The 25,898-nt window shown below is 39.6% G+C and overlaps 1 protein-coding gene across 2 annotated transcripts in view; it reads right to left on the bottom strand.

The window, feature by feature from the left end:
- Window positions 1–12,041: 12,041 nt before the first annotated feature.
- Window positions 12,042–25,898, bottom strand: part of NPR3 (natriuretic peptide receptor 3) — a 49,823-nt gene continuing 35,966 nt past the window's right edge. The window contains exons 4-8 of one of the 2 annotated variants that reach the window (XM_035100533.3): window positions 24,921–25,056; window positions 20,849–20,943; window positions 17,748–17,880; window positions 16,977–17,064; window positions 12,042–16,240 (exon numbers count right to left, since the gene is read on the bottom strand). In XM_035100533.3, coding sequence (XP_034956424.1) covers window positions 16,129–16,240; window positions 16,977–17,064; window positions 17,748–17,880; window positions 20,849–20,943; window positions 24,921–25,056 — 564 coding nt within the window. In that variant the 3' untranslated portion in view covers window positions 12,042–16,128. The remainder of the gene's footprint in view (window positions 16,241–16,976; window positions 17,065–17,747; window positions 17,881–20,848; window positions 20,944–24,920; window positions 25,057–25,898) is intronic. The other variant, XM_035100534.3, reaches the window with a different exon arrangement.

The following is a 25,898-nucleotide window of genomic DNA, read 5'->3' as shown; positions in this document are numbered from 1 at the left end:
TCTTATTGAATTCCAGGTGGATTACTTCTGAATATACATATAGGAGTGCACTGTAGAATAGATTATATTGGCTTGTAGTTATTGGCTGTTATTTCTTCGTCAGTCACATTATTTTTGGTATTACCTGATGATAATGGGAATCTGAACCATATCTCTGAAAAGATGATAATGGGAATCTGAACCATATCTCTTCTGTAACACCTTAAGGAACAACAACACCCCCCCCCCAATTTTAACGATGTGCAATGAATAGGAATATATCCATGTCTCCTTTTTTGCAACAGAAAATATCAGTGAATATATAGTTAGTGGTAGGCTCATTTTAAAATAGTTCAGGTTCTCATCACATTGATTAGTTGGTTGGTAAAATGAAGCTGCTGTGTTTTTTTGAGGGGGCAGACAAATTAACCAAAGCAGAGTCCCTAAACACTGCTTGTCAAAACGTATTGTTCAACAAGAAATTCCCACTGGCAACAAAAGAAATCTGTATCCAGGACAGCTGCAGAAAACCTAAATAGGAAAACAGACTGAGTTCTCAGCAGTAGCACTACATCACTGCTTTGCTTGTTTGGTCTTTGTGGTTTGATTTTTAGAGAGTTCATATCTCTCCTAGCCTTCATGCCGTTCAACATTCCTTTACATGTTTACTTGGAATCGAGTCATTTTTTACTGCAATAGAATTATATGGGTCTAAGGTTTAAGCCTCTGTGATTGGTTTAGCTGCATGCTTTAAAAACATTCCTAAAGTCTTTTTTTCTTTTCTTTTTTAGCTTACATGAGACTTGTGTGTGCTTGAAACATTTTGTTTGAATTGGAACATGTCGCTTGCAAGGCTTTGGCCTGAATATCCTTTGCCTTCTGTGTGGCATAAAAGTTGCTCAGCATTGTATTTTGCAATGTGTACCATTTCCATTCGTAAGGTAAAATTTGCTGAGTGGTAGCTGGAGCCTGTTGGGCTTTTTGAGGAAGAGAGTTGGGGATCAGCTGATGGAGCCGTGGTAGGTGTAGCCATCTCTCACCTCCCATTTTTGCCTACTTATCTTTTAACAGCAGCTTGATATGCAGAAATTAAATGGGCGAAGCTCCATCAATGGTGAGGAAAAGTTTCCAGCTTGACCTTTTGCATGTATATTTATGATTAAAGCAATCTACTGTTTGCTGTAGTAATGGAGAACTTGCAATCTGGAGGCCTTAAGTTGTTTTTAGCCAAACCATACCCACTTTCCCTACCCCTGATGCCAGATGAACTCATGTGTTAGAAAGTTCAGTTCGAATGAAATTCAAGATACAGATACAAATAAAGCTGTGATCTTGCTTTCCATTATACACAATAATATTGTGCTGTTGGTTGTTCCCCATGCTGACAAGCTGATAACGACAAGAAACAAAGCCTTTCATATCATCAGCCCAGTATTGTGGAATGCTCTGCCAATAGCAATTGAGCAGACACCTTGTTTCAATTTTTTAATACAGCTTTTGTTACTCACCTCTATTCCTTTCAAAAAACAGCATACAAACAAGGCAAGCAATAAAGAAATAAAGAACTAGGTGAAGCACATTATTGCAGTTAGAATAATATAAACAGAAGGTTCACTACACTTTTGCACACATCATTTATGTGAAAGGACTTTTTAGAAGAGTCACATATTTATAATGTAGCCTTGCCACATAGAGGTTTGTGGTATTGGGGGCTTATGCAGCACACTATTTTTATTTCATCTCCTTATATGAAAATATTATCAGGATAGATTAGGTTCCAAATGCTGTCATTAGAAACAAGGTAAAGGGTAAAGGTAAAGGGACCCCTGACCATTAGGTCCAGTCGTGACCGACTCTGGGGTTGCGCGCTCATCTCGCATTATTGGCCGAGGGAGCCGGCGTATAGCTTCCAGGTCATGTGGCCAGCATGACAAAGCCGCTTCTGGCAAACCAGAGCAGCACATGGAAACGCCATTTACCTTCCCGCTGTAGCGGTTCCTATTTATCTACTTGCATTTTGACGTGCTTTTGAACTGCTAGGTTGGCAGGAGCTGGGACCAAGCAACGGGAGCTCACCCCGTCACAGGGATTCGAACCGCCGACCTTCTGATCAGCAAGCCCTAGGCCCAGTGGTTTAACCACAGCGCCACAAATCAACTGCAAATTCTATATGGCCATCCTATTGGGCTATAAATCTATTCCCCACCCCTCACCCCAAATGAATATTGATGTCTAAATCAAAACAGAAGGGGAAGGTTGGAATAGCCTGAAGAAATGTGTGCCGTTTTCTTTTGGTGCAATTTTCATGAATTCATGAAATTTCACACAGATGCCTAGAGACCTTTTCTAATCTAACAAGGGAGTTAAGCTGAAATCCTTGGGTATGAAAACTTTGAGATCATAATGACGCCAAGTATGAAAACTGATGTTTCTATTTAGCAAAAAGTCATTTCTAGACTGTATTAGACAGAATCCTACAAATGAAAGAAGAAAGTAAATGAAGGACATGGCGCCTTACTGAATTTTTTTTGCATAGATTTACAAGTTGCTCTAAGTCCCCAGAGGGATGGATTTTTCACTATAAACCTGCCTTGGATACACAGATCTGCACAGTGTAAAGAGCAGTTGAACTGACATCTTTCCGCAACAAGGAAGCCTCTGATATCAACCCTTCCCCCATGTATCTGGTTTTTAAACTTAAGTGTTAGCAGCATTTTTGTACATGTCCAAATGTTTTATTAATTAATTTATTTAAAATATTTACAAGCAGCCCTTTAGGTGTTTTTTTTAAAAAACACCAAACATCTCAGGACAGCAGTCATAACTCATAAAACACAGAGATATTACAATATGTACAAGAATAGCAACAGCTGAAGAACCAAAACATGCCATACATCTAGAGTTGTCTACAATATTAAAAACTAAAGAACCGTAAAAAGCTGGAAAGTAAACAAGTATTCACTTGTGTGTTGAAAAAACAACACCAGGTAGGCTTCGATTTGGAGGGGATTTATATACTGTACATATGCATACCCCCCCCCAACATTTTTCCGATGAAAATAGGGGTGTCCTATTCCATGATGATGATTTTATTATTTATACCCCCAAAATCTAACTGGGTTGCCCAGGTCACTCTGAGCAGCTTCCAACATATATAAAAGCATAATAAAATATTAAACATTAAAAAAACTTCCCTATACAGGGCTGCCTTCTTATCTCTTATCTTCTTATCTTCTTATCTTATCTCTTATCTTCTTATCTCCTTGACTCAGGGGTTGCATAACTCCATACCCTTCAATGTTTCTCCATTGAAAATAGGGACATCCTAAGGAAAAGCCTAAGGAAAAGGATGGCTTCTGTAAATCTGGGACTGTCCTTGGAAAATAGGGACACGTTGAGTGTCTGTATATGGGCTGCCATTATTGAGCTGTTTAGGGAGGGACTTGATGGGTAGGCGTCTGTAGATCAGGGAGGCACAAACATGCCTATATATAGATGTTTTCTGTGTGCTTCAAGTGCCCGCAGCTGCCTTCAATTTCCCTTGCACCCCAGGACCCACCAAACTTACCAGGAGAAGGGGAGAGGGGACAGCAGCAAAGGTAGTGGTGAGTGTTCCAATTCTTTGGCAGATTACCCATTTCCACCAAGAAACAGGCTGGGGGCACAGCTTCCATCCAGCACTCCTGGTGTAGGAACATGGTTTGCATCATTTTCTGCAGAGGAGAAGGCCTTCTGAGGCTCGAAGTGGTCACTGTAGTGGAGCTGAATCACCTGCCACTGCTACTTTGGCTTCTCACTCCAGTTAAGCTTGGGGGCTTTGGGTGGTTCGGGGAAGCAGGAAGTAGTGGCAGAGAAGGCAGCTGAACAGTTGAGGTGTAGTTCAATGGGTCGTACTTGCTGTCTTCACAATGCTGCGAGCAGGAGGTAACTAACTGAAAATTAATTAAACCTCCTGAAGAATGAAATCTCCCTGTTTCAACTCCTCTCCCTTCAACAGCTTAAATCCTTTCTCTCCTTTAACTAAATAGAAGAAACCCCAAAGGTATTTTTCTTCTTTCCTCTGTTTGTTATTCATCATTTCCATTCAGATTTGAGATCTGAGTCTACGGTTGCTATTTTTACTCTACCACCTTCCAGTAATTCATTAAGCAATATTATCACTAACATCTATCAAATAATAGGCCTCTTTCCACCTGCCTTGCCTCACCCTCCAGTCTCTATTTTTCGATTTGTATTGTATTGTTTTATGCACTGGGGCTTGCTGTTGTTTTATTGATTATTGTTTTGAAATCATTTATTGTAAATGTTAAGAGTGGGTTTCTGTTTAATTTTCATATGCTGATATTATTCTATACTATTGTAATGATTGTTGAACGTTACATTATTTGTTTGCTTATTTTAAAGCTATGGTTGATTATCATATTTTTGTATTGCATTAGATTGTTATAAGGTTGTTTTGTATTTCGTTAGATTCTGTTTCTTCAGCTTGTAAACCGCTTTGAGTATTGTATGATAGAAAGGCGGTATACAAATTAAAAGTGATGATGATGATGATGATAAGGATAGAGTTTTTCATCATAGGGATTGGTTGGGCTGTGTATTGTTGTGTTTGACCAAAGGTTTTATTTCTTTTTCTTACTTGTGGATTTTCGGAGGAATTTTAAATGAGGTATTACCCCCCACCCCATCATTTTCTGATTGCTCTGTGAGCAGAATGGTGTAGTTAGCCAGCCTGTGGACTTTAATTAGCACTTTACTGTTAGTTAATTTCTTTCTTTTCCATAGTGAGTGATGCAGGGCTATAAACCTTGCTTCTGTGACGAAAGGTATTCAGTAAGAAGCACTTCTCCTTCCACCTTTTCTCTGTATGTCTTTAGGAGCAATGTGCTGATGGATGGGGCTGCAGAAATGCAGCCTGGACCATTGGTGAAGATAATCAGAATAATAAATCCCTGCATAAATAACTCTTCCCCATATGTGTGATGCAACCAAATGTTTGGGCTACCCTGTACAGGAGCCAACTAGAGGTGATTGTACAGTAAATGAGTAAGTGCTATTTGTTGTGACGTGGGGAATACACAACACTATTGTCATTCTGAAACACCTTCTTTTAGCAACACAGCTTGCAGTTTGTTTTTAAAACTAGTGTAGGAATTACAATTCATTGAATAATAAAAGCAAAAACTGACAACAATGTGAGTGTTTGTATGTATACAGCTGTCTTCTTCCCTCTGGGATCATAGGATTCTATTGTTGATGCCAATTCTGCTAGAGCATGTTCTAAGATGGACATAGTCTAGACTCCCTATTATTATTTTTCTAGCCATATATTTTTTCTAGCCATATTTCTAGCCAGATTCTGTCGGCATCTGGGGGTTGAATGACCAGCTGGCTAGCCCCCAGCTGGATTGTATCCTTCCAGCTATCCCTCGACCTCTGGTGCGACATATAGGGTTGCCAGACTCAATAGAGGACAGGACTTCTGTGCCTTTAATTGCCCTGCTCTCTTTTGAGTCTGGAAACCTTAAAGAGAAACCAGCAGACCCTTTGTTTAATTTCCAAGCAAAGGGTCTGCTGGTTTCTCTTTAAGGTTTCCAGACTCAAAAGAGAGCAGGGCAATTAAAGGCACAGAAGTCCTGTCCTCCATTGAGTCTGGCAACCCTAGTGACATAAAACAGTGACCAAGTCTGCTGACATGGGCACACTTTGCTTAGTAGAGCAATGTGCACAACCAAAAGAGGCTTGAGGCTTGTGAAGACATACTAGCAAACTACGGATCTATTATCAGGGCCGTCTCCAGCATGTCGGGCGCCCTGGCGCTGTGGTGCGGAGATCGCTCTGGCGCCCCCGCCCTTTTGGGCGGGCGCTGCGCGGTGCCCCCCTGCCGGTCTGGCACCCTGGTGCCACCGCACCACCCAGCCTACCCCTAGAGCCGGCCCTGTTTATTATCATAAATCAGAAACAAAGAAACATGCCATCTCTCTCCTTGCTGTCTCTTCCGAGAGAGAGAGAAAAGCAAAAGCAACAACAACACAACGGAAGTTCCGCTTGTTCCAGCAAACAGGGCTGGAATGTAAACAGACATGTGACACACAAGAATCCCATGTCTGCAACTAAAGGTGAAATGGAAAATCCCAACAGATTCTTCTCAGAGCTCTAGCTCTAGCTATTGAAGGTAAACCTAGAGGCTCAAATGGTGAATATTCTAATGGTGTTTTTTGCATACTGAACACAAGCAGCACACACACACACATTTTGCTGTTTTTGTTTGTTGTTAACATTTTGCTTTCTTGACAGCACCAGGGCACGATAATGAGGATTTCTTTCTTTACTTTTAAAAAAAAGCAATTCTCTGATAGGGGCAAAGTATTTCAGTGTTTCTATCTGTCTCAGCCCTGCCCTGGAGGTGCCCCTGCTTCTAAATGTCTTTCAGTTCTCAGTCTCTGACTGCAGAAAGGATTATTAATGAAGCCTTTAAGATATTTATTCTTGCGTGGTGACATACCTACCTACCTATAAACATTTAAGGAATGGCAGGCTTTCTGGGAAGAAATTTCTGAGTAGCTGTACCATAGCTTGAATCTCAAATACGTTTCCAAAGTGAATTGGCATTTTTAACACAGTGGGCTATTTACTGACTGTTGAAAGAATCCACCTCTGCCTAAGGATCATCAGTTTGATTTATATTTGGCTTGCTGCCCTGTTTTCTGGAAGAGGTTTCTTTCTGTCTGCACTCTGCAGGAATGAAGAGATTAACTAATCAAGCATTTGTAAATGTTTCAATATAATCAATTAATTTACTAAATTTTTGCAATCTTAGTTTTTTTGGTAATAATATTTTATTGAAAAGATTTCAACTGTAAATAAATAAAGTGAGAAAAAGAGAAGAAGAGAAGAAAAACCAAAAGGCACAAAAATGTGTAGAAAAATATATATGAATATATACAAAAAATATCCTAACCCATACATTCTAACCCATATATGATATTATTATCCTAATACATGTGTAAATATTAATAGCCTACTACCTTTTGTATAAACTCATTCCAAATATTGTCACATTTATCCAATCAAAGTCTATGTCTGTAAGCAGTTCGTTCATAAGTTGTGAGTGTTATCATATTGGCGATCCATTTATTAAAGGGGGTTCTATCTTTATTCTTCCAGTTTATCAATATCAGTCTTTTGGCTACCATTAGAGTACGCAGAATCAATTTTTATTGTTAACTTCCATACAACAGGTATATCATTCAGAAGACTTAGTTTTAAGGTTTTCTGCATGACCCTGAAAGCTAGGAATTTGTTCTCATCTTTGCCATAGAAAGGTAGTATACAGTATAAATAAATTCCTGCACAAGTTCTAAGGAAGCAGTTGAGCTGCTGGAGGCAAACAGAAGCAGCTGAGAGGCTGACTGCCAGTGTTGGGATTCAGGTTTGCACTGGTTTCCTGAAGTGCCTACCTGAGAGATATCAGACAGGGAGTTAATATCTTCAGCATCCCCAAGCTCAGGTTAAAGGAATGTACAAAGCATCCTTCCTGTCAGATCAGAGTAAAGGTTCAGCTAGAAGGGAAGCATACTCTGGTGTCTTCCATCAGAGAGGAGAGCAAGAGCCACTGGAAGGTTGCGCCAAGGATGGCTCTTTGCTTGAAAAGGGGAAAATGCATCGCCACCACCCCAAAAGGGCACAGATTTGTCAAAATTTGGACACATGCCCCTTAAGGGAAGTATGCCCTGCTCCCATCCCTCAGCCAAAAGACTCCTAGGTTGTATGTGTGCATCAGTGAGTGTGGGCTCTTTTGTATTATTCCAAGCCACCTTCAGAATCGTTTGACTGGAATGCAGAATATCAATCTTCAGAATAAATAACAGACCAGCCAGATGCTTTTGAGAAATCTGCAAGCAGAGCAGTAGCCCATGCTTCTTGTTGCTTCGTGTTGCTCCCCCCACCCCCATCCCATTGACTAATTTTCAGAAACATATTGCTTCATATTAGGCATTGATGGACCTCTTAACTACCATAAATCCGTGTAACAGTGGCCATTACAACACAAGGCTCCAGTTAAATTAAGATTAGTGTGGATACAATCTCCCCTAGCCATCCTCCTTGAGTTGACAGGCTAGATTAGGCAAGTAATATTCACTGACACAGAAGTTCTATATCATGGTTGTCCAGCAGTCTATACAACAAAGCGATTTCCTCTTGCAAGCTTGCATTTGTCTTTCTTCTTCTCTGCCTTTGCCTTGCCCCATCTTTGACTGCACAGAGGCTGATAGCTGTTGATCCCATTTATATCCCATGTTTACTCCAGAGAGCTCAAAGCAACTAACAAAAATAAAACCATAAATTAGATTGTAAAGTATGCTTTTAATTATTAACACTAACTAGCAGCATGAAATAACAAAAAATACAGCAACTTTTTTTTTCTATAAGAAAATCCTCAAGAGTTCACTTTGCTCATTTTGCATACATTTAAGGTTTGATTATAGTGTCTCTTAATTATAACCATGTCTACTCAGGGGTAAGCCCTATTGAATTCAATGGTGCTTCCTTCGGCGATCACTCATGGCCAAGTAAAATTGTCTTCTATTAACATGGTCTTAATGGTGTGCCCATAAGTGACTATGGAGGCCAATTCTGGATCCACACGTCCTTCCACAGTCCTTTTCCCCATCTCTCTCTCATCATACAGGGCAACCCAATAAGTTTCTGTGCCAAAACTGGGCCTAAACCCCGATTGAAAGGGATCTAGAAAATCTGTTTCCTCCAAGGGTGCCTGGAACTGATTGATGACCACCTGCTCTAGAACCTTTCCCAGGAAAGGGAGGTGAGCAAATGAATGGTAGCTAGTTAGATTTTCCAAATCCAGGGTTTCTTGAGGAGTGGTTTTACCACTGCCTCCTTCAGGCAGGCAGGGACCATCTCCTCTCATAAAGAGGCATTAACCACCTCCCTGGCTCAGCTAGCTGTCCCTTCCCTACTGGTTTTTATCAGCAAAGAGCAGCAAATGTCAAGAGCACAAGTGGTCACCTTGATTGATCCAAGCACATATTTGAACCTGACTAACTGAAACTCCTCCAACACAACATGACTAGACAGTGCTCTGGACACTCAAGATTTATCTACCCATTTAAACCCCATTTTTCTTGTTATAAAATGTTTATAATTTATGAATAGTCCATTCCACTAATACTAACCAGTGTAGTATAAAACAGGGATAACCAATGTGACCCTTCCTCCTGACTTGGATTCCAGCAATATCTGGGGGGCAAGTTATCCAACCATTGTATAAAAGTCAGCCTATTTGAATGTGTGTGGATTTCTTGGGTGGTGGTAGAAAAGTGGCTGTCTGAAAGATCTCCCCCAGCCATTTAAAATAAGTTTTCCTATTGTACCAATTGCATATTGTATAGCAACTACCGGTATTATCTTAACATATCACGAGAACATGCTGTTAGGTGAATGTATAGGTTCATCTCTTTAATGGAAGCCTTTTGTTATAATGTGGGAATATGACAATCTGTACTACTTGAAACGTTTACAAGAAAATGTACACACTTAATAGTCAATAGACACCAATATTTTGAATGAGAAACTTGTAAAAGAAATAAAAATACATCATACAGAGGTTACGTATATCCACAGTCATGAATTCTGTCTCTACAGAAATGCAATAAATAAAATCACATCATATGCAAATAGTTCTACTTACATCAGTACAATATACTGTGCAGCTTTCCATTCATTTTTACCCAAACCAATATTACACTTCTAGATTATCCAGTTTATTTTTCTACAATCATAACATTGCTCACAATAAAAGGGGAGGCAGAGACAAAGTTAAACCTCCACAATCTCTATCCTGAGTCTTTTTAGTTTTGCACATACTTTGCAGAAGGAAACCAAATCTATCCTATGACAAAAATTTAGCTGTTCAAATGGACAGTAAGGTGTATTAATGTCTCATAAATGATTTTACAAAACAAAATTTTTAAGCCAGTATTGTTATTCGGAAAAAAGTAGGTATGCTTCAAACTTAACCTCTGAGCAGCTGTTTTGAAAGAGATTCTAAAATCCAAGCAGAGATCTATTGCAAGAGCAGTTGTTCAGTACGGTCCATGTTGGCCTTCCTATATACATAGTGTGAATACTAGCCATATAAGACCATATGGCTAGTATTTTCTTTTGTGTTTCGTTAGGTCTTGCATTTAAGGTGGTATGATGAACAAATGCAGTTTCAGTGGCTTTTAAAATACATTCTGAGGGCTGCAATTCTCATTCACAAAAACACAGACTGAAACATGGCAAGGATTTGTGCGCCTGTCAACTTACGAGGAAGGCACATTATGTCAAGCTGCTCCCAATTAGAGACTGACAAGCTCTCTGAGACTATCTCTGTTTAGCTCTGGAATTTTCCAAGGTTTCCTGGAAAGAAAAGCGAAACCCCGATAACAATTTCCTGAATCAAACCAAGAGATCAGAAAAATGTCACCCCAATTCCTCAAACACATTCCTTGCATCCCTCATTGTTTCTGGCAGAGAAGGAATAGCAGCAGCAACAAGCAAGAGAGGTAAAAAGGTTGATGGTATAGCATGTGATGGACTATGGAAAGTGTTGTTCTTTGAAGGGGCCATGCAATTTCTGAAGATTAAAGTGAAAGGGGGTACTGCATTTTGGGGATGGAGAAAACTTTGGAGGATGTGCAGGGGTTGCAATAGATATGGGCAGTGGGAGCTTGGAAGTCTATTTGCTCTTGGATTTTGCTCTGGGCAGGAGAGGAAGTTTGACCATGTAAAAAACACCCTTCTCCTTTTGTGGTGAATTTTCTTGGTCCCCAGAGTTTGATTCTGCGTGTTGCTCATGAGAACTCTGCTAACATAATTACTCCAAATCCCCATCTGACTTCGATCATACACCTTTTGCACACTTTGGTGACACACCTTTGAGAGAAAATAGTGTGTGTAAACATCAGATTATGCACTTGGATTTTCTTCTTTGTTTTCTTTGGTGGCAGTAGCTGCTGTTTGGCTTTCCAAATCTCTTTTCATATTTGGAGAAGTAGACAAGTGGTTTGATCCATGGAAATCAAAGCAGAGAGTCCAGAGGTACAAATGTGAATCATGTCAGCTTATGAACTTGGCTTCTCTTAATTGAGACCACTGCGAGCCATGGCTCTTGGAATGCCACTGAAATTGGAATGTTTAGTCTGACTCTTCTGTTAAAGTCAGAAACAAAATTCTAATTCCAGCTATCAGCATCAATCTCCCTAAGCATTTAATAGCAAAGGAAATTTTTAATTTTCTTATTTATTTAGGAACTGCAGTTCTGCCAAAAATGGCACACAAAGCAGTGTACAATACTAAAAATTAAAAGTAAAATTATTATGGTCATGCTTACTATATTATAAACCATTATAAACTGTTGGCACAACATTGTCACAGATATGGAAAGGAAATGTTATAACACACTGTAGCCCCTAATAGCTTCTTCTATAATACCCTCCATTGGTTTCCGTAAGTAATTTGAGAACTTCATTGTTCAGCAGAACAAGTAATTCAGAAAATATAATTAATATTCTAACATATACAAGTTGCATCCTATTCTGAATGATATAAAATAAACTTTTAAAATCTCCTGTCTTTATGACGTATTCACTAAAGGAAGTAGTAAGACATAAGAATATATGAGTTAATGATAACTCTCCATGATTTGGAATAATTCTAGGTCTTTGTGTATTCCAGTTTAGATTTTTTTAAAATTTTCTCCTTAGAAATTCCCTACCAGATACATTTCCTTTGCTTGCTCAATAATCTTTTAGGAGATGTACACTTTGGAAACACTAAGCAAGTGTTGTTGTTTTTTTACTCTATTAACAGCACAGTAAATCCCCATAATAAAAGCACTGTAGCTTAGTATATGAATCTCAACAGTATCAAAGTCACCAGAATATTTTAGCCTTTGACATACGTGAATATTAGTAGTTACTGTAAATTTTACAGTGTAAAAGTTTAAAGGAGCACCTTTCAAAAATTCTTTACATGCTATAAATATTTGTGTGCACCAGAACACAAGGTATCTACACAACAGTTCATTTCAGAAAACCTCATTTTGACTTTGTTTTCAAGATCAAATGCAATGAATCTTTGTGTAAAACTAAGCTGCTTCAGAATTACCGTAGCCTTGTTCTTTAGAGCTAATTTCAGAGGTTCTCCCTTTAACCCCTTCATTCTAGCCTAGCAAAAATTATTCTTTGGAGGCAATAACATTCCAAAGCAGTCCTATTTGGAAACAATATGTCTGTCAGTTCACTAATGTAGGAATAATGTGGTTCTTTGGATGATGCTTATGCCAATTTTCCACTAACACAAAAATAGAAAAAAGGAAATTGATAAGCCAGTGGTTTTTTTTTTACTGGTGCAACTTGTTGGCCAACATGAAAGTTTGAATATCCTAAAGGGCTGCATTGCGTTGGAAAACATGACACACCCACCAACAGCTGCTGATTCAATAAAATGTGCATCCAGCCTTCTTTACTGTCTTTCTTTTCAGTTGGCTCAGTGTTAGTACTTAGATTCTTGTACAGTCTTTACATTAAATTCCAGCACATCCTTCTGTGTACTCTTTGTAGATTTTGGCAACAACCCACTGCAGTTATGCGCTGCTTGATTTTAAACTGGACCAAGCAATTGAAATTAAGCATACCTATTGGCCTATTTATTGTGTATGCTTTATGCGTGTATGATTCATTTTAGTGAAGAATGTTTTGGTAGTGTTTTAATTTTATTATTCTCTTGAAAAGTCTGAAACCTAAGAATAGTATTAGCACTGGAGAACCAGCTGGAAAGCTCAAGGAATTGAAAAATAAAATAGCACACACTGACTTAGGAAAAGAGCAGAAGATTGCTGAAAAAAACTGACAGTGGTTTTCAAACTATGTTCCAAGGAACTCCAAGGATGTCCCCTGGAAGTTATCAGGGCATCCTCAGTAAGAAGGTAAGCAAAAATTGACAAGCTTCCCTGAAATACAGCTAGATCTCCATCTTCCCCTGCAATGTGCAGCCACAGGAAAAGGTTGGATGTGTTGTAGCTCTTAAGTTACACACTCCACTATTTATGTAGGGTAGCTGTGAGACTGAATAGGAGTCACCAGTGTCTGCATGAGGCTGAATGCATATCCTAAAACATGCACCAGAATCATCTACAATGTTCAGGGGCCAGTGAGGTGTTACACCATAAAGAGTGAAGAATAGCCACTTCTGCTGGATGGCAGACAAGGACACACAGACACCCTTGCCAGCAGGCGACATGAAACAGTGGTAGAAGCAGGAAGTAGCATCTTACAAGTGTGGGGCTGCTGGGGGTGGCCAGGAGTGCCCAGAACTCATGCTGCTTCTCTGGTAACCACTAGCCGGTTCTGTTGGGAACCGTGTAGGACAGGCATCCCCAAACTTTGGCACTCCAGATGTTTTTGACTACAATTCCCACCATCCCTGACCACTGGTCCTCTTAGCTAGGGATCATGGGAGTTGTAGGCCAAAACATCTGGAGGGCCACAGTTTGGGGATGCCTCAACAGATGAGTCAATATAGAGACATCTCTGAAGACTGACATTAGAAAGAAAAAAACTGATCTAATAGTATTTTTAAATCAACATAGGTAAGAGGGATTGTTGTTGTTAAAACTGCCATATTCATGTACCCTTCCAATAAAATAGATGGTTATATTATTCCTTTTAGAGAAACCTGGGATTATTAGCATGAAGTCTCTCAACCCCTATATTGGGATGGGGAATCTCTGGCCTTCCAAATGTTATTGGAGTCCTACTCTTATTAGTTCTAACCAACAAGGTGAGTGGCCAAGAATGGTGGAAGCTTTGGTTCAGCAACTTCTGGAGGATCACAGCTTCCCCAGCTCTGTTCTATATCATCAAAGGAATCTTGCCACTGCATGAGAATTCCTTGACTGGGGAAAGAAAGAAGGGGAAGGGGCGGACTGGCCCAATATGCAAAAGTCAAATATACTACTTTTATTTACATATAAGATCTGTGCTCGTTATTATTCACACATTTAAAAAAGAAAAGAAAAATAGCTCTTCAAATGTGCTCTCACTTTGAATTTCCAAGGTGAAACAAAACAACCTCAAATAGACATTTTTTTTCTTAATAGAAAAATATGATAAGAATACCTAAAAAATAACATGTTAGCCAGATGTCACTTTTTATACAACAAAAAAGTTTGGAGTTGCCTTTACTGTACAAAACCACTCTAATACTTAATATTTACATAGTTTGGGCTACACTCAGGTCTCAAAGGTGGCCATGGGGTGCTTGCTTCCAGCTGAAGAATCTGAGGCAGGAATGATATATCGCATCCTCACTCTGTACTCATTTCTCTCAGAAGTAAGTACCACAGGTTTCAATGGAACATGCTGCTGAGTAATGGCCTGATTATTTTTTAAAGCTGTACTATTCAGTTCCTAAGATTCTCTCATCTGCACAGCTGTCACGCCCACACGTCTACACAAATCAATATTCTTGCCTTGCCCACCTCTTCCCATTTTAGCAGTGGGAACCAAAAGGCTAAGGAAGCAGAAGGGCAACCTGGTGGAGAGAAAAACAGAGGAGCCAGAACTTCTAGCTGTTTTGTATTTTTGTGCGTACATATCTCTATGTACGTAAAGAGATCAGCCAAAGGTGCTTTGTCTGAGGCAAGGATCTCATTTACTGTTATTGGCCTAGTCTACACATAAATCAGGATGAGATGGGAATGAGCTGACAGATTGGATTATACTACTTCAGAATGCAGGTAAGGGAAATTATATTTTTGAATGCTTCCCTGTGTAAAAAACAATATTTATGCAGAAACCTAGCATGGCTGTGTGAAAGGGAGCCTAGAATTTTCTCCATTTTACATGTTGCCCCCTTTTGCTCAGTTATTGGGAAGGATTCAACGAATGAATCACATCAACAGAAGCCCTACGCACAGGGGTGGAAGAACCCCTAGAACAGTTCATGGGGGAGGAAAGTGGGGACTGTTGCCTCTGGCAAGCCACAATGCTTGCCCTTTTGGAACAATCACCCTAGTGCTACATTCAGTTCCTTCCTTTGTGTGTGGCTTTTTAAAAATAAATTGGAGTACAGTATTCAGAAATGGCACCTCCTCTCAACTCATCTGTATTCTGAAGTTGTAAGACCACTCTACCACCTCAGGGTTCTTTTACCTGGTGCCAGGTTATGTGCAGATCAGGCCTGCCTCTTTTCTGGAAATAGTTCGTGTTTACTTTACACAAGAAACACCCAACAGATTAAAAAGCAGGAGACATGTAACCAGTGAATGCATAATCCTACAGTGATCTTTATGACAGGATCACCGCAGAATCCATATTTCAGGTCATGAAAATGATACAGAGGAGGGAGCTTTCTTGAAACAAAAATGCCATGTAAATGGAAGCTCTCTTAAACCCAAACATCCCCAGGAACACAGGCAAGCAGTTGTCCTGTTTAGACCAATATACAACATATTTGCAAAAGGAATCCTTTCACAGGGAATGCTATTGGAATGATATCCCAAACTAATTTGTTGTGTAAGTAGGTCCTTAGAACCAAATACTATCTTTCCACTGTCTTGGGATTTCTTCTGTTCTATAAAGACGCTTCTGCTCCTTTCCCATAAATTGTATTGTTTTGTACTACCTCACACTTCCTTTGCTCAATTCTAATCTCCACTATTCAATGCTGAACAATACTAAAAAGCAGCACCTGTGTCTCTGAAACCACATTCCTTTTATAATCTGGTATGAGGTACAGCTAACGAAGGTCCACTGAATGAACCTTTGCATTTCCAAGAAACAAAATGGCTGACCAGAGCGACTTGTCTTGGATACACACCAAGTGTCAAAACCATCTTGGCAGTGGGGGAAAACACACTCGTTCTTTTGTCACTTTCTTTCCCACAAGATAAAAAGGCCACGTGGAATAATGTGGCTAGTAAATCATTCCTGAGTTTCTGAAAAAAATTAAGACAGAGTTACTCTACTTTTAAAATGCTGAGTCCTTAATAAGCTTCTTCTTTTCTGTTGCTGTCTTTGGTAGTGTCCATTTGTCTACAGATTTCCTCCACACACACAAAACAGTTTGTTTCTCCTTACTTCATGCAGCAGAAAAGTGAGACCTTATAGAGTCCTCTCGTAATTGCCAGTGCTTGCCGATGTTGTATTCTTCCAGTTGACTTCGCCTCTCAATAGTTATTTTGTATTTTTTTCTGCATAAAAGAAATGGATAGCACAGGGTAAGAAAACCTCATTCAGTTTAGGATAATTAGGAATATAACTCCCTTCACAAAAGAATGTCTGTGAAGTACAAATGTGTTCCTAATGATAAATGAGATGAATGAACACCATTGCCAAAAGATTAAAGAGGTGTGCCTTGAAGCATTTTTGCCTGGTCTCAAAGTTAAGTTATATTCAAGTATTTCAGACAAATTGAATGTTCTTCCACAGATCTGAAACTAAGTGAGCAGGAAGCCAGTATAAAGTGCAACAGATGCTTTGAAGTTAGGGCTGCAAATAGTGAAACCATTTAGTAGTTAGTTCTCTCAAATACCGTAGTTGATTTTTTTTAAAAAGAACTGCTTCAAGACTGCAGCATATGGCTTCGTGCTGTTCAATGGAATAGACTGCTTGCCACAGGGCCGTCTCAACCCACCACTGGTCTCAACCCACCGCTGATATGGTACTTCATTTTCTCTCTCATGCTGATTGGCTTAATACTGAACTGCATTTTGTATTTTGCAGTTATTATTTGGTGTATGTTACAGTAACAGTTTTGTTACGCAGGAAAATAAAGTATGAATTCTTATTTCTGATACCCTTTTCCTATCCTTTTCTTCAAAACAACAAGGGACATTCTTTTCAATTATACAAATTATATCTTGAATACTGTATACAAATATATTCAATATATATATTAGCAGTATTTCCCCCCAAAACAGAACCAACCTGAAAAAGTAGAAAGCCATCAGCAATCCTGCTCCTAGCAAGGCACCCACAACAATTCCTGTAACTGCTGACTCTCCTAGACCACCTGCTTGAAAAATTTTAAAAAAAGAAATAACCAATAGCAAATCACAAAGAAATATGTTCAATCTCACAGAATGACTGAATAAATTATCAATGTAATATAAACAAATGTATTCAAAATCCATCTTGAAAAGTGCCCAAAGAGACTTTTCTATAGTTCCAACTGCTTTTATGATCTTCCTTTATGTTTACTTTGGAGCTTATTGTTGTCACATTCTGAAGAGCTGCTGATTTATTTCAGTTATTTCTAAGCCACCTTTCAAGACTATATAAGGCGGCTTACATTAAAACAAAGATACAGTTTCCATTGAAAACAAACGTTGAAATATACCATTCAAATCACAATAAATCAGTCAGCTAATAAACGCTAACAGAAATCCCAACATTTAAAATGAAACATTTTGTTAAAAAGCCAAGGAAAACAGGTGAGTTTTAAAAACTTTCTATAAAAGCTGAACTGAACTGCTAGTGTTCCATCTTCACATTTTGAATGAAACTATCTCAGATTTTCCCATGAACATTAGCTATACGTAAATTGAGCCTCAGTAAATTTCCTCTGGTCAGGTTGTTCTTTGTAGTATTGATATTGATATTGATACAGAAGTGTATCTGAGAACAAGCGCAATTCCTTAAAATGGACTGCTGTCTGTTGCAGATTTGGAAAGCAGAAATTAACCTCAGTAAACTTACATGATTTGCAGGGTGTGTTGCTTGGGTGTTCCAAACCTCGGCTGTCATCTGTTCTTGCTTTGAGTTTCCAGGGGTAATTTACATTTGGAAGCATTTCAAGCCGTCCATGCTTTCCATAATAGTTCCATATAACCTATGAAGAAAATAAGATATATAGCAAAATGACAATCTATTTCCAACCAGCTTCTGGAAGTAGGGAGAAAACTGGGGTATATCAGCTAGCTTAATCTCTGTTATATATAACATACACTTTTCAGAATCGCATCCCAAAAATCAATCAATTGAAAGACATAATTGCTGGAGCCATACATTTTTGGATCATAAATCCCTCCTTGCCCCATTCTGAAATTTGGAGGGACCAAATGTCCAGCACACAAACTTTTGTTTACTTCACCGAATGGTGTGTGAATTATTGCTGTCATTTGTGTGTGGCTATCAGAGCTCTTTGGGCTATGTGCTTGGTTCTTATTCTCCACCACCACACCTCTATTTTTGTGGTCCCAAACTACTCTGATTTTCTTTAAAAGGTACTGTACGTTAACTTCATTTTAGGTTCATTTTATTTATCATATTCTAGACACCAAATTATCAGATAAGGATTTGCTGGTCAAGCCTAAATTGGTTGGGCTGCATTCCACTTAGAAACTAAGGTTTTCATGACCAGTGGGAATGAACCTTCCACGTAAACTAATATTACCACCAGCACCATCAAACAGAGGTCAGCATTATAAATTAGGATGAGGCAATCCCAGAAAAATGAATGATGTCAACAGAGAATGTTTTGAAGATGATGTATAGATGGTATTTAACACCAGTAAAACTGGCTAAGATGTTTAGGATGAGTAGCAAAACATGCTGGAAATGTAAAGAGAAGGATGGTGAATTGTATCATATGTGGTGGACATGCGAAAAATCAAAAGATTTTGGGAAATGATATATAACGAACTGAAAAAGATTTTTAAATACACCTTTCCCAAAAAACTGGAAGCTTTTTTATTAGGACTTATAGGACAGGAGATAGTGAAAGGAGATCAAGTATTATTTATGTATGCGACAACTGCGGCTAGGACTTTGTTAGCCCAAAAATGGAAAACCCAGGAGTTACCGACGATTGAAGAGTGGCAGATGAAAATGATGGACTATGCGGAATTAGTAAGACTGACTAGCAGGATCCGAAACCAGGGAGAGTCAAAGTTCCAAAAGGATTGGAGCAAATTTGTGGACTATATGGAGAAGAACTGTAGAAGTTTAAAGACACTTGCAGGATTGAAATAAATCCTACGAATTGACTTTAAGTAGAAGGAATAAAGGAACTGTGAGATAGGAATGGATAAGAAAACCGATTGGGGGGAAGGAGGGAAGTCAAAGCTCGGCAGAGCAGAGAAAATTGTAAAAATTGATAAGATGCTAAGAAGAAATTTTTTTGTGTTTATTATGTTTATTATGTGTTGTTGTGTTTGTGGTTGTAGGTTTTGTTTTTGTTTAAATGTGTTTAATTGGAAAATTTAATAAATTGTCTTAAAAAAAATAAAATGAATGATGTCAACAAAAAGAAAATGGAAAGAAGCCGGAATGTGACATGAGTGAGGCTTCCAAAGGGAAACAGAAAGGATGTACTAAATACACAAAAAAGTTTAAGCATGCAATTGCTGGATTTCCTGTCACAGATGAGAGCTGCATATGAATATATGTAGAGACGGGGGTCAATATTATCCTTCCCATGTGCACCTCCCCTCTACTCCAAGGTTTTGGGTTAACAGGCTCTGTCCTTCAGCCTTTCCTCAGATGACATCTGGACCTGTAATCATCTTTATGGTTCTTTTCTGACATCTTCCATGTTATCAGTCAGTCAGGTCTTTGTGTATGGCCAAGGCAGCACAATATTACACACACAAATCAATCAAAACCACCATAACAGCAGTACAAACAGTCTGGTTGACACCAGATCAAACCAATTCACTGTCCTTACAGTTATCAGGTTTATGTGTACAACTAGCTGGCCCTGCTACACATTGTTGTGGCTTAAGTCTGTTAAATGAGCCCTCAAAGTCCCCCTTCAGACTCCCCCTCCCCGGGCTCATCCCTGTGATTGGCCCCACCATCATGAATATGCATGGGGTTATTCTGTATAAGGCAAATAGTTTGATTTTATACACTCACTAGCTATAAGTGATCCATGTTATATCATTAAAGGTTAAACCAGTAGAATAAGTTAAGTGCTGATAAGAAATTTAGAGTGGAATATATTTCTGTTTTACCCTGGGGAATTTACTTCCTATGGCTTCAAAATTTCCAGAAAATTTCACCTCTCTGCTGCCTCATATTAAGTTTCTTGTTCACTGCAACTAAAACCTTCTGAACAATGCCACTGTCTAGGAAATTATCCACATCTGATATATATATCTGGATTTTCACTCTAGCATGTAATATTATTGGTTGAATGCTGTTTTTAATTTCTACAGATGAAGACCATGACATTTGTAAACCAAGGACCCTGTAGTGCTATTATGCAATTGCAGTGTTTAATTTCACAGTACCAATACTCAAGACATTCTCCTTTGGCCTCATTGTATCTCCTGCTTTTGATGACCAGCCTAGCTAAACAAGGTCATGAATACTTTTCATTTTCTTCGAAAATGTGTGCAGACTCTTCAAGAGTCTAGGTTGCACATACCATATCATATTTTTCAGGCTGATGATGATCCAGTAATAATCCAGTAAGAAAATGTGTGTGTGTGTGTGTGTGTGTGTGTGTGTGTGTGTGTGTGTGTTTTTAATGGCAGTTTGTTCCAATCCCTGCACATCAAGCCTTCTTATGAGGTTCTGCTGAAGGGTTCATAGCTGCCAAGTTTTCCCTTTTCTCGCGAGGAAGCCTATTCAGCATAAGGGAATTTCCCTTAAAAAAGGGATAACTTGGCAGCTATGGAAGGGTTAGTAAGAAGGCCTTGTAACAGTGATCGGTCTAAATTCTTTCCTTAATTGGTTTAGTAGAAATGGAGACAGCAAGAGACATAATATGTCTTGTCCACGGTAGAGTCAATAAACATTTTGCCACCGAATCCTTGTTCCAGCCTGGCATTTAGCATTATTTCAGCACTTACCTGCTGCATTCCAGTTTCTGGATCAGTCATTGCAATCACAGAAAAATCTCCGTATCTTTCTCCATTGGCATCTATGGATACTGGCCCTGCAATGCCTAGAGAGTGACAGGTGAGAAATATAAAAATTAATGAGTTGACAGCACATAGTGCTTCCAAGAAAAGCAAATGGCAGAATTATTAGAGACTGATATGGCAGGAAACCTCATCAGTCTTCCAGTACTTCTTTTGGCATTCCAAAAGAAATTGTAATTTCAACTCTGGGGCTGCATTCCTAAAATTCCTAACATTTCTCTCCCCCCCCCCCACACACACAGCCTGCGGGGCATAAGTCGTATTTCAGAACCCCTATTTTGCTGATTTTTTAAAAAGCCATTAAGGGGCAAAATAATTTTACATGGGAAAGTCTAGGCCCTGGAAGCTAATAGTTTAATGCATCTACTCGTCTGAAGTCAAACGGCAAGCAGAGAGTCCTAATACATTCCCCCTTTGAGATGGCATAGCATATTTTGAGAAAGAGCGGCAACTATGAGGCTAGAAATCCTTAACAGCATGTTACATGGTTCTTCCTGCTACCCTTCTATCCTCATAGTGACTCCGTGAAGTAGGTTGAGAGACAGAAACTGGCTTAAGGTCTCTTCAGTCTAAATCCAGCACTACTCACTGCACTACACTGGCTATCTTCATAACAGTCCCATGTTAACTGCACTGGTATAATGCATGGAAAATGCATATGGTACTAGAATAATCCTTAATTTTTTAAAGTAAAATCAACATTACTGATTTATTTAGGATAATGGTATCCTGCTTTGTAGCCCCTGAAAGGCTCTCAAATTAAGCTAAAAACTTGGTTCTTAAAATAAAAATCACATTCAAGTTGAGTATCAGGAACAGAAATAACACCATCCTTGGGCTTCTTTGGTGCAGCCCTTCAATTTCTGCCTGTTATAATTTTCTATCATTCTTATTTATTTCATTTGTGAATCACTTCCCATAAAACATTCCAAAAGTGATCTATACAATAAAAAGATAACTAAAAACAATTTCAAGTTCAGTACAGACACAGACTGGGATTTTTTTTTAAAAAAATATCCTCTTCAAAGATTTGTTGGATAAGGGAAGGGCTTCAATAGGCACCAAAATGATAACATAGATACTGCCAATCTGTTATGTGGTGAGAGGGAGGGAGATCCGAAGGGTAGGTGCAACCGCACTAAAGGCCTGATTCCAACATCATGCAGAATGGCCCTCCTGAGGAAATTGCATCTGAATGAGGCCCACCCCTGCAGAGTGCAGTGATTGGCTGCGTATATAAGGCATGAGACAGCAGAGCCCATTGATGCAAGAGAGCAGCTGAACTCTCTTAATCCATTATGAAGACGACGCCTTCCCCCGCTGGTAGTTGGCTAACCCATCACTATTTGTTACTGTATTTTGATCTACTGAGGTTTGGATTATGTGGAATATTGTTGGGGCTCAATGTGTCGAGCTCCTGGTTCAGTAAGGTAAAAGGTAAATGACCCCTGGACGGTTAAGTCCAGTCAAAGGCGACTATGGGGTTGAGGTGCTCATCTGGCTTTCAGGCTGAGGGGACCGATGTTTGTCCACAGACGGCTTTCCGGGTCATGTGGCCAGCACCACTAAACCGCTTTTGGTGCAACGGAACACCGTGAGGGAAACCAGAGCACACGAAAATGCTGTTTACCTTCCTGCCACAGCAGTACCTATTTATCTACTTGCAGCGGCGTGCTTTTGAACTGCTAGGTTAGCAAGAACTGGGACAGAGCAATGGGAGCTCGCCCTGTTGCGGGGATTCGAACGGCCGACCTTCTGATCAGCAAGCCCAAGAGGTTCAGTGGTTTAGACCACAGTGCCACACCCGCCACCTGGATCAGTATAAAGACTTGGACAGGATAAATTTCTTGTCCTTTCCAACCCAATGCCTCTCCATTACTGTGAGAAAGAAAAACTCGCTGAAGCCAAGAAAGTGGTCCATTATGTTTCTCATAGCTGTTCCAATTTCAGAACTCATTGTTGGGTTCTTATCTAAAGGAAATATTTCCTTTCAGTTTAAGTACTTCCACTGGAAATTGTGGTAATCTCACACTGTAAGAAATGACAGATGTATCTGGCAAGAGCAGCTTGGTCTTACCAGTAAGGTCCAGCTGACCTTACAAAGTTTAATGCACGGGTGTGTGTTCTGGAGTTTGAACATATTCCTAGATTCTAAGACTGGCAGGATGCGGGTGGGGCAGAAGGGCCCAAAAGGTTTGGCACTGAAAACCCTGACCACTTTGGCATGCACAATCTAGAATAGCAAACGGAGACCTTGAAACATTTCTGAACGCACACACATAAAGCTGCTCAAAATCTAATAAAAAGCAAAGAAAAGGAAGGGGGACTTGGCATTTTTGCATTCTTATTAAACCCAGCTTTTCAGTTATAAAAGCTAAATGGAAAAGATGAAGCAATGTAAGGAAGCATGCTAATATATGCACATGAAAGACTCAAATTGCTGCAATCTTCAAAAACAAGGAAGGAGCCAAGAATCTTAATGATGACAGCTAAACTATTATTGTCAGGGTTTTCTATGTATATAAAATTACTGACAGTGATGCCATAAAAATGTAGACAACAGGGGGCTATTTAATGTAGTTTCTTAATATCAAGTGTGCAGGCATGCTATCTATACACCCTGTTTAAACATGTCACATTGTCACAGTCTCCATTTTTGTCTGTGCTGTCCCTGTTAATACATATGTGTAGATAACTAGAGGTAGAGAGATCCTTCCAAATACAACATGTGAGGCATAAGGTGGTATGTAAAGGAGTGATAAAAAAGCTGTCACTGAGCATCTAGATGGAAACCATTATCTTCTTACCTCCTTATTACAAGTTGCCACTTCTTTTTTGTACCAATAATTATCTACTAGGAATCCTTAATTTATATCTCATCCTTTCACGGAACCACATTATTCATGGTTCTACCCCCCTTTCTTCTTTTTTATTGCTGGAAACACTACAACACAACACAACAAGGGTGGGGGTCTTTTCCACCCTGAGCCCCACATTGCAGCAGTGGGTATGCCAAAGCAAAAAAGGGAACGGTAACCCCACACGTGTGAGCGTGTGTGCTTGCACACCCACACACCACTGTAATTTGCATTGGAGAGAAATCTCTCATTCACACCAATAGGAGTCCCCACCCATGCAAATAGGAGGCACTTTGAACCTAATCTGGATCAGGACCCTCCATTCTCACATTGGCATTAACTTGCTTCAACTGAACCTTTTTTTGTGAAAACAAATTGCAAGCAAGAGCTCCCCAAGTCAGATCGGGACCACAGCAGGGAGCAGAGGTTTATAACCCTTCTTCAGCGCTATGCCAGAGTTGTCATCCAGATTAGACTCTCAGCCCCTGAAATTCGCTGCTCTTCTCCACCCTCCCATGCTAGCACGGATGAGATGGAAAAGGCATAAGGAGAGGTGCTGGAGGCCAGGTAAGAAATCTCCAAGGGTCATACCCAGCCATGGTGTGTGTCAAAGCTTTCCCATCCTCTCAGAAAAGGACTTTTTAACAACCAGTAGGGAATGGACGCTCCCTCATTTTTCATTTCATGGTATGCTAATAATAATAATAATAATTTATTATTTATACCCCGCCCATCTGGCCGGGTTCCCCCAGCCACTCTGGGCGGCTTCCCAAAAAACAGAAATTCTAAAATACAGAAATCCATCAAACATTAAAAGCTTCCCTAAACAGGGCTGCCTTGAGATGCCTTCTAAAGGTCTGGTAATTGTTCTCTTTGACCTCTAGTGGGAGGGCATTCCACAGGGTGGGTGCCACTACCGAGAAGGCCCTCTGCCTGGTTCCCTGTAACTTGGCTTCTCGTAATGAGGGAACCGCCAGAAGGCCCTCGGAGCTGGACCTCAGTGTCCGGGCAGAACGATGGGGGTGGTATCAGCAGGAGGTGGCAGATTTTAATTTTAAGAAGCTAGATGGTACAACCAAAATGTTACAGATTTCCCCAAGACTGGACAAACAGAATCACATCAAACACTTGATTATTCCTACCTTCATATGTCCTATTCCATGTCTGATGGACAATCTTTTCTCCATCTTTCTTAGTGAAGCCATTCTTCAAAACTTCCCGTAAAGCCAGAACATAGAGGATAATAGCATCATGGAATCCTTCCACAAACATGTTAACCTAAGGGCAAAGCAAAGCTTCATTATTATACTGGGCCATAACAAAGGGGATGTTTCCAACATTCAGCAAAATCCCACAATTTGTACAAACTGATTAAGATCAGTCAATTAAATAGGGGGGGGGGAACCAAGTAAACTTAGTATGTCTCAGAAAGTGGTTAAAATATATCCCAGCATTTCTCCTTATTGGTGAAAAATCTACATTCAAACTGTGGAACCAAACAGAATGTAATTCTTCAGAAAATTTTAAATGGGCTATGTACTTTTTCAAGATTATTGTATTTAAGTCATATATGCCAAGGGTAGCAAGCCTGTACTCCATGGGCAACTTCGTTACCCAATTGTTTTTTTGTGCGGCCCCAATGTTTTTGTTTTGTGTATTTTTTTTAAAAAGATACTATGTATGTGTGTTTATGTGCATAAAACTTGGCTGGGGGCAGCAGGGTGAATTTCAGACTGCCTCTAGCAATTTGTTATCAACAAAGATTAGGTAGACATGCACTGGGGTAGCCAACATGGTCATAGCTGCCAAGTTTTCCCCTTTCTCACGAGGAAGCCTATTCAGCATAAGGGAAAATCCCTTAAAAAAAGGGATAACTTGGCAGCTATGCATGGTACCTGCCAAAAGTTGTTGGATTGCAGCTCCCATTGATCTCAGCACACATGACTAGCATTCAAGGATAATGGAAGTTGTAGTCCATGTTGGGTACCCTTGCTTTATACAAATCTGAGATCTTAAAACTCTCTACTGGCCTCACTCTCTGAGTCTACAACAATTACCCTACTTGTGTTTATACACATAATCCTTTAAATCATCTATAACTTTACCTAGAAGTAAGTCCC

The sequence above is a fragment of the Zootoca vivipara genome, chromosome 10 (genome assembly GCF_965207765.1).
Source record: "Zootoca vivipara chromosome 10, rZooViv2.hap1.1, whole genome shotgun sequence".
NCBI lineage: Eukaryota > Metazoa > Chordata > Lepidosauria > Squamata > Lacertidae > Zootoca > Zootoca vivipara.
The sequence above is the reverse complement of the archived record's forward strand: the minus strand, read 5'-3'. Positions and strand labels throughout refer to the sequence as shown.